This window comes from Peromyscus maniculatus, chromosome 22, assembly GCF_049852395.1.
Source record: "Peromyscus maniculatus bairdii isolate BWxNUB_F1_BW_parent chromosome 22, HU_Pman_BW_mat_3.1, whole genome shotgun sequence".
NCBI lineage: Eukaryota > Metazoa > Chordata > Mammalia > Rodentia > Cricetidae > Peromyscus > Peromyscus maniculatus.
The window spans coordinates 56262210-56272152 of NC_134873.1; the positions used below are offsets into that span (position 1 = coordinate 56262210).

Genomic DNA, 9943 nt, shown 5'->3' on the forward strand with positions numbered 1-9943 from the left:
AATAAGTAGCTGCTTTTTTGGTTTAAAAGTAGATTCAATAATTTACCTTTTTATCCTCTCATTTCTATAACATATATACAGTATAACAAAAATAACCTCAAATTTGTATCAGTATACAAAAATCCAAGCCAATGTAAAAGATTTAAAACTAGTAGTTGCTTTTTGAAAGTAGATTCAATAATCTACCCTTTTATCCTATTTCTATATTACCATTTTTATTTTTAAAATGAGATATCTGAATCTAATCTCCTTTGTTCAGCTTTTTTTCCTGACCATCACCAATAACAACTTGTAACCAACCTCCCCTAAATAATAACAAATATCCATAACCCACTGAACAACCAAAAACCACCCACACCATCTCTTGAGAATGTGAGTGTAGCGTTCTTAAGATTACTTCCTGCTGTCTGGGGGTGACGGCATCTTTAGGGGACCCTGAAAAAAGTATTTGGGATTATTGTCAAGTCCTGAGAGAGCTAGCTATATTGTTTGTTGTCCCATCTCTATGTAGTGGGAAAGTGCACGGCTTGTCTCAAGTCCTGGCTAGGGTAGTCTCTGAGGCTGGATCATCTCAGCTAGCCACTTTGAAATTGTCCTGAGCAGTTTGTAGTCCAAAGTCAATCTTTAGGTGGTGTTTGTCAGCTTAGTTGTGTTACCATAGTCCATGTGGAATCATCGTTGTGGGGGCCCATCATCTTTTTGGAGACTTCAGAGATTGCATTAGGTCAGATTATTCCTTTTCTTCGTAATTTTCCGGGAAGTTCTCCCTTCTTCTTTGGATGCTTATTTGTCCAAAGGTCTTTAAATTCCTCGAGATGGTTGTTTTTATTTTTCTGGAAAGACAAAAACAAAACCCTGCCCCAACCCTAACTTTGGGGAGTTTCCCTTTTGGCAAGTTATATCTGATCAAATGAAAAGCATTTGCTAGTCTTATAAGTTAAATTAGGTTGAGTGGTCATGCTGGTTGATGAACTATCACCTCTTCTAATCAAGAGGTCTCTCTTGTTCTGGTTTCTCCTGAAATTTTTGTTTTATCTTCTAAAGCTGTTCTATCATCCAGAGCAGTATGTTTTTGTTTTTTTTTTACAATAGGCAATAGGTCTTTTAATTGCTCTGGGGAGGAGTTTCCCCCACAGTGACAGGGAATAACTGAACCAAATTTGACATGGGGCCTGCAAGAGCTCCCCCCCCAAGATGTTTCCCAAAGGCAAAGGGTTACCATGTCTATCCCTTGTTGATCTGCATTCATTGGTCCACTGTTGGCCTTTGCCACACCTTCTGCATAATCCAGAAGGGAGGGACCTTCTTTTGGATTATTCCTAGAGAAAACATTGTTTCTAGGAACTCCCTGTCCACAATCCCTTTATAGGTGACCTTGTTTGCCACAATGAAAACACTTGACATTTTTATTTTCCTTCAAGCCTCTGGAAATCACCTCTTCTATCCAAGCATCATCATGGTTATGAAATTTAATTCTGACTGTATCTCAGGTCAATTTCTCTATAGATGCTGATCTTGCCTTTAAAGGCCTAATTATCCTTTTGCATCAAAAATTAGCATTTTCAAAAGCCAAATATTTAATTATTACTTGTCTAGCTTCTGAATTTGGTATCACTCTATTTACAGCTGGAGACAGCCTTTGTAAAAAATCAGTGAAGGTTTCTTTTGGGCCCTGTGTAACTTTTGTAAATGACTTAATTCTCTGACTTCTTCAATTCTGTCCCAAGATTCAAAACTGCTGTATGGCATAGAGCCAGGGTGTGGTCATCATATAGAGACTGTCTTTCTATATCAGCATAATCTCCCTCTCCAAGAAGTTGGTCTTGGGAGATTTCAATACCTCTAGCCCTACACTTCAGTGTTCAATGGTCTTAGCCTCATCTTTCCACTATGTCCTCCACTGTAATTGAGGACCAGGTTCCAATACTGCTGTAACCAAGTCTTTCCAGTCTTGTGGGACATTTCTGTTACTAGTTGACCATAATTTAACATCTGCTTCACAAAAGGTGAATGTATACCATATGAGACTATCACTTCCTTAAATCTCCTCAAATCTAACATTTCCACAGGAATCCTGTCAGCTCTTTCATGGCCTTGGGGGTATCTGTCATTTGGCAGTTGTTCCTGTAAGGTGACTAGATAAATTAAGGTTAGCTGTTTGAAAACCTTGGGCTGTTCCTCTCTAATCTTGTAATGTAATAGGTTGGTTCTCCTTTAAATTCCTCTGTCAGGGTCTGAATATCTCTATGATCTGTTTTAGTAAGTTCTTCTAAAGCCTGTATCTTGGCACTCATATCAACCAACATTTTTAGAGATAAACCAAGAATTATCAAAGGTAATAAGAATTATCAAAATGATAACTAACATTATGTCAATTCCTGTTAAGTTGATTACCCCAGCAGTGGTGGTGCACACCTTTAATCCCAGCACTTGGGAAGCAGAGCCAGGCGGATCTCTGTGAGTTCGAGGCCAGCCTGGTCTACAGAGCGAGTTCCAGGACAGGCTCCAAAACTACACAGAGAAACCCTGTCTCAAAAAAAAAAAAAAAAAAAAAAAAAAAAAGTTCATTATCCTTTCATTTAATTGTTCCATTTTTAAACCATCCATTGTGTGATCATACAGAGACCTAACTCTCTCCACTGTAATAGTTTCCTATTTTTTAACAAGGGAAAAAACTTTTTTTAAAAAACTAATCCTCCCCCCTATAAGAATTCCCAGTTGTCTTACCAAACCTACCGATGATGACGGTGAAGTGTGAGGCTGGCTGCTGCACAGAACAGTAGAAGCTGAGTGGGTGTAAAGGCAGCTACCTAGTGTGGCAGCAGCCCAAGGAGGGGTTCAGGGAAAACCCACGACCCACGGGGGAAAAAAGCCGAAGAGCCAGCCATCTGCATTGGGGGCGGGGGGGGGGGGGGACAGGCCTGTGAAAGCAGCTAACTCCAGAGGCATTTGGGGTCCACATGCCCGTGGCATTGGCTGTAAAGAGGCTGAAACAGAAAAATCCCAAACTCATCCAGAGAGCTTGGAGAAAAAAGGAAAACCTAGCCGGTGAAGTGGTGACTCTGGTGGGAGCCCCTGCGAGCAGCTCTGACGTGTACTAGTAGCTACGAAGCCATGGGCAAGCGATTTTTTCATAATTCATGCCCCCACATTGGGCACCAGATGAAGTGGGATCCTAATTAGTCTTTTTTTTTTTAAGATTTATTTATTTATTATGCATACAGCATGTATGACTGCAGACAAGAAGAGGGCACCATATCTCATTACAGATGGTTGTGAGCTGCCATGTGGGTGCTGGGAATTGAACTCAGGACCTCTGGAAGAGCAGTCAGTGCTCTTAACCTCTGAGCCATCTCTCCAGCCCGATCCTAATTAGTCTTAATCAATAAAAACCTGGAGTTAGATATTAGAGTGAAAGCTGAAAGATCAGAGAAGCAGAGCAGCAGCCACTAGAGATTTCTTACTTCTACAGATCCTCAGACCAAATAGGGGGGTGGTGAGATCCTGTTCCCACCTCCTTATATTCCTGCCTCTGCCTCTGGATTGCTGGGGTCAAAGGTGTGAGCCTCCCAAGTGCTGGGATTAAAGGCTTGTGCCACCACCGCCTGACTTCTAAGGTTAATTAGTGGCTAGCTCCACCCTCTGATCTCCAGGCAAGCTTTATTTGTCAGAACACAAACAAAATATCCTACAATTCCTATTTTACAGAGATGTTCTAAGAACAACAAATGTGACAAAATTTGATGTTAGACCACAGCTCCTTTGCCCAGTGAGAAATCCACATGAGAAAGTTGTTCAACTAATCTTCATGTATTGTGCTTTCTCACAGAAGTATAAAAATATGAACTAGCTGGATGTGGAGGGGTGGTGGTGCACCCACCTAGGCCAGCCTGGTCTGCATAGTGAGCTCCAGGCCAGCCAGGGGGTTACATAATGAGACCCTGTCTCGAGAAGTGGGGAACAGGAAAGGAAGACACACACCCACAACCACACTTACCAAGTCATTGCTTGAGAAATGGTAGATTTTATTTTTAATATCTCATCGGCCGAGTTAAGAAGCAGATGGTTTGGGCATGCCTCAGTTTCCAGTGGGGTTCTTGTCTCCGCAGCAAGTACTCTGTGTGCTGATGAGGACTCCACATTTCCTTCAGCCCCTCTGTCCACAGAACCCAGCTGTGTAGTTTTTCCTCTTGTGCTACTGCAAATCATTAAAATAGCAAACTCTTTCTGTTTGTAATATTCATTATGAAATAAGAATTATCTCAACCAAGAATGGGCCAAAAAGAATAACTGGTAAACATAATGGATGTAATTCAGTCTCTTCTGATTGCAACAACTTCACAAGCTCTATAGTGCTCCAATGAAACATGTACATTTCTCCAGAAGACAAAAGAATTCCCGTGGTTTGATATGCCATGCTATGCATCCGAACCAACCTCTTCCCATCCAGCATGCTCTTTATTAAATTCCTGTTGACTTTTCAGTTGCTCCTTTTGAACTTGGAAAATGTACTCAGGCAGGTCAAGACAGGTTTCTCACATCTCCCTCCAAAGCAGAGAAGTGGGGTGGGCTGATTAGGAGGGGGAAATAGGACCAGTCCGGAAGAGAGGAGCTGTCCGTGTGACTCCGAACATCTGTCGTTTTAAATTCACTTTAAAGGAGAAGATAAATGATAGGCTAAACACCCTCACCCAAATTTATTTTTAAAAGTACTCAACCAGGAGGCAGGGCAGAGGACGTCTGGTAGAATTGCCAACAGTTCCTTTAACAGAAGGAGAAAGGGCAGGAAATCTAATCGCTCTACTGAAGCAAGTAGGTGTGGGGGAAATACAAAAGAAAAAGAAAAGGAAAGATGGAGAGAGAAGGTAAGGCAGGATAAAGAAATCAAATACAACGAAGAAAATCAGGTGCGGGCGCGGGGATGCGGAAGAGGCACCGGGGCTCCGAGAGATGAGGCTGCGGGGGGCCGCAAGGGGCGGACTACCCTACCGAGGTCGAGGCGAGCGGCTCTCCACGCCCCAGGTCTTCTCTTGGTACTGCGGAGGGGTTGATGCCGATGGCTGGCTCGTCCATTGCGACCTCCTCTCTCCCCGGGTCCGGGCTGGCAGCCGGTTGCTAGGAGCCCCGGCCACCCGCCGGTTCCAGGCCTGTGCTGGGAGCCCCGGCCACCCGCCGGTTCTGAGCTTGCGCGCCTAAAAGACCAGTGCAAAGTCCTGCAGGTCACCTCCACTGGTGAGGACAGGGAAGTGATGCCCTGTGCAGGCCTCAGCCAAGCTGACTCAGTGGACATCCTTAGAGACTGTCACGTGTGCGTGTGTCATAAAGTATAGGGGACTGTGAAGTTGCCCGAGTTCTTGGGTATGTGTGTATCTAGGCAGGCTTGCCCGCATCTGATGGTACCCACAATTTCTACCATCCCCTCACAAATTATCCCCAATCCCACATCCTAGAAAGGAAAACAGGTAGGCGCCTTTAGCTTTAAGGTGGGGTTCTTCCTTAACATCCACTTCCGGGGTGAGGTGGGGGGCCATCCGGAACACTAGCTGTGAGAGCAGACCACCCATCTCTTCCGTAGTCCCTTGGCCCGCTGGGCCTCTCTTGGCTGTAGCTTCTCAACCTAGAAAGATTGCTTTTAAAACGGCGTTTTCAACCGTGATTCCTTCTGTGGAGGACCTACTGTGTTCCGAGGACTTCACATACATTACATTTCAGGTCGCCCTCCCAGCAGCGCTGCGACGCCCGTGCTAATTCGTTCCATCTGGAGAATGAGGGCAGCTTCCTTAGTGACACCATCACACTGTCGCTGAAGAATTCAAATCCCGATCTGGCTGCAATGCTCCGCTGCCCTCAACAGCACGAGGCTTCAGTTTCCCATCTCCAACTTTCGGGAGTGAGAGGACTCCATTGTTTCCTAAAACTGACCTCAGTGTGGGCTTGGAGAATTAGCTCCACAGCTAAGATCACTAGCTGCTTTCCCAAAGAACCCCAGTCCAGAGCGCTAGCTGCTTTTCCAGAGAACCGGAGTCCGATTCCCAACACTCACATGGTAGCTCACAACCCATCCAGTAACTCCAATTCCAGGAGATCTGACGCCCTCTGAACCCTGCAGGCGCCAGGCACACACGTGGTGCATACACATACATGCAGGGAAAACAATCATACACAGAAAACAAACTGATCTAAAATTAAATATAGTCTCAGGGCCAGGAGGGCTCTGAGGGGGGAAAAATAGTGCCCGAGGCTGCCTAGCCTGATGGTCTGAGTTTGGTGTCCCTGGGACCCACATGGTGGGCAGAGAACTGACTCTCAGAAGTTGTCCTAAGATCTCTACTTAAATGCTGGGCTGCACATGCACACACACAGAATAACACAAAAACAAAATCGGAACACAAGAAGAACTATTCATAGGAGTGGTTGTATCAGGTACCAATTTATCTTAACAGTGGGACCTTCCAAAAATTGATGTTCACGGCTGGAGAGACTGGTAGCTCACAACTGTAACTCCAGTTCTAGGGGATGTGGCCTCCCCGGGCACCAGGCAAACACATAGTGCAGACATACACGGAGACAAAATACCCATATACAAAAAAGAAATTTTTAAAAACTGATGTTCTTGAATAAAGCATCTTGTGATTTTAAAATGAAAATTGATTTCAATCCCAGGACAGGAACTAAGAACAACTCGGCCAGTTTTAAGATTTGCTTTTCTCTCTATATGTGTGTGTATATGTGACATTGTGTCCATGGCACATGTGAGGACCTTGGTGACATCCGGTCTCCTTCCATTGACACGTGGGTTCTGGGATCTAGCTCAGCAGGCTCATGTGGCCAGCGCGTTGGTTCGTTTTACCTGCTGCGCAGCAGACCAACCCCAGCTCCCCTGGAACTGTGCTGGGAACCTGGAGAAACAAGGATTTCATCTAATTCCTCCAAATCCCTGGGATTCTTCTTTCAGTCTCCTGCAGCCCAGGCCTCCACTTCTCCAAGTGCCAAGGTTATAGACATTCACTACCACACTTGGCTTCAATGTACTATTTTTAAAAGTACCAGAAACCAAGTTTAAAAATGACTGGAGATTGCATGGTTAACATGGAAATAAATGTAACAGGTTAATCAAGTCCACCCCGTGTTCATTTCGTTTTCTTATTTCAGCTGAGGCTGTAAAACTGGCTCAGTAGACTAGGGACTGGGACCCTAGAGACTGAAGAATATGAAGAAGGTACAGAGAAGTCCAGAAACCCACACGAGGTGTTACAGTGAGAAGAGAACCTTCAGAGGGAAGAGAGGTTTACCTCAAAAATAGAAACGCCATGGGTCAATGACTTCAAGGACTTTTACCAATAAAACAAACGGAACATAGCTAAGAAAATATGGCCGGGGCTGGGCCCAAGTCCACTTGCCGAGTTCTTGGCTAGCATGCACGGGTCCTGCGGTTACCCCCAGCATCACATGGCCGGGGGACGTCCTAGTGCATGGGAGGTAGACAAGAGAATGAGGACTTCAAGGAGAAGTTGGAAGAGTTAGAGGCCTGGGACACAGGAGGCAGTCTGCAAGGAAAAACAGAACCAGCCAAAGGCACCACCACTGTACACAGGGCCATGAGGAGTTCTTTTCTGGTTAACAATAGCTTTTAAGACAGAACCACAGATGTTCAATGCTCTTTTCCTAAAATTTCTTGGGAAAATACAGTACTTCCCAATGATAAACTTCATCTCTGAAGGCTGAAGAGTTTGACTCCAAATTATGCCAAATACCTCAGAATGCTTCCAAAGTAACTTTAAAATCCTAAAATGTATACACAATTAAAAATATAGCTGGGCAGTGGTGGCGCACGCCTTTAATCCCAGCACTCGGGAGGCAGAGGCAGAGACGCAGAGAGACGCAGAGAGACGCAGAGAGAGGCAGAGAGAGGCAGAGAGGCAGAGAGGCAGAGGCAGAGAGAGGCAGAGGCAGGACAGGCAAATCTCTGTGAGTTTGAGGCCAGCCTGGGCTACAGAGTAAGTTCCAGGAAAGGCTCCAAAGCTACACAGAGAAACCCTGTCTTGAAAAAAACCATACAATATATGTATTAGAAAGTTTAGGGTTGTTTGTTAATCCAACACAACCAGTTTCCTCTTTTTCAGTTATACTACCCAAATTTAAACTAATCTCCCATGGCAGTTTTTAAAAAAAATTACTAAAAATTGTCAACTCAATGGACTTAAGACTCTCAAATTGAAAAATCACTACCATAAATGGTTAAACAACATTCTGACACAAACGTAATTTCCCAAACCTGAGAGTCGGCTCAGCTATTAAGAGCACTTGCTGCTCTTGCAGATGACCCAGGTTCGGTTCCCAACACCCACATGGCAATTAACTGTTCAGTTCCAGACCTGATGCCCCCTTCTGGCCTCCACAGGTCCTGCATGCACATGATGCACATACACTCATGTAATTCTTTTTTTAAAGTGCTTTACTGGCAGAAATCTGAGAGCAAACACACTATAAATATTAAAGAATTTATTACCATACTCCTGATAAACTAAAACCAGTAACATGGTACAGACTTGGAGATCGTTTAAAATCATAGCCCTGGGTTCAGATACGATCGCTTACAAAGTACTTCCAAAGATTTGAACAGCTGTGATCACAGAAATTATCTGCTCTATACTTCACCTTTTTCATGTCTTCTGCAGTCTATGACTACAGAAAACTAAAACTAAAAACTATGACAATGGCCTTGATCCCCAGGACTGGGGAAAGAAGACACCAGGCATGGTGGTACACACCTGCAATTCCAGCACTGAGAAGGCCAAGGCTGACTGCTGCCAAGTTTGGGTCCAGCCAGCATGTGTACACACACACACACAACCACACACGGTATTCTCCCTTTAACAGCATTCTTGGTTATCTTGTATTATTATCTTGGTATCTTGTATTAAAATTTGACTTCCAGATTGTTACCTGGAGAAATACCATGATTAATTGCCCGTTCTCATTTTCCAGCAGGACCTGGTTTACCATGGTAACACTGGCTGAGCACTTTGGACAAAAGGCCAGAGACTATGCTCGAAGTCACCATTTCACTGGACATTTCCCAAAGGTTAGAAACCGTGATGGCGTCTTACAGGTTAACTGCGGCTCAGACAATAAACCTGAAAATCATTCAGTGTTTGTCAACCCAACAGCCACAGATCGTGAAAGCTAACACCTCAGAAAGAAATGTTCCAGCCAGAAATGCTGCTGAGGAGCCTTTAGAAGTCTACCACCGGTGGAAGGGCCTCAGAAGTGGACACCTGGACACAAAGCTCTCCCCTGAGGACGAGGCCCAGCAGTCAGCAGTGTCTTCTCTTCCCTCCTCCTCCTCTGAACCATGAGGGCGTCACCCGCTGTGTAAAGAGCTGACCCACCCTCTGGGGCAGTCCCGAAACTTGTGGGCCACAGTAAGCACATAACAACTGTTTCACAATCTTTGCTCTGGTTTGCTATGGAATTACGTATTTAAAAGGCAGTTAGAACAAAACCCTTGATAACCGTATCTTAAATAACAGAGAAAGAAATGGGAGAAGCAAGACCTCAAACACAGCTCAGTTAACTGCTTATCTTAGACCCTTTCGGTAGGACATGTTGCAAGCAGATAAGCACAGCTGGAATTCCTAAATTAAGAGAGCACACTGACAAGCTGAGACAGGGAAGGAAGCAAGGCTGAAAAGTGAGTTGGTCCACAAGTTAAGAGAACTCGTTGCTCTTTCTTACAGAGGACCCAGGTTTGGTTACCAGCACCCCCATAGTGGTCTCAACCATCTGTGACTCCAGTTCTGGGGGTCTGGTGCCCTCTTCTGACTGTCGAGGGCACTAGGACATGGTACACACACATACAGGCAACACACACACATAAATGCAAAATTTTTAAATTAAAAAAGATGGTAAACACTAAATGTGTGTGGATGCCAATTCCTTA

General features: G+C 44.6%; 1 protein-coding gene across 2 annotated transcripts in view; it reads right to left on the minus strand.

The window, feature by feature from the left end:
* The window catches only part of Stpg4 (sperm-tail PG-rich repeat containing 4), a 55883-nt gene extending 50383 nt beyond the window's left edge, over positions 1–5500 (minus strand). The window contains exon 1 of one of the 2 annotated variants that reach the window (XM_006986487.4): positions 4990–5500. In XM_006986487.4, coding sequence (XP_006986549.1) covers positions 4990–5073 — 84 coding nt within the window. In that variant the 5' untranslated portion in view covers positions 5074–5500. The remainder of the gene's footprint in view (positions 1–4989) is intronic. The other variant, XM_016005054.3, reaches the window with a different exon arrangement.
* Between the last annotated feature and the right edge of the window lie 4443 nt (positions 5501–9943).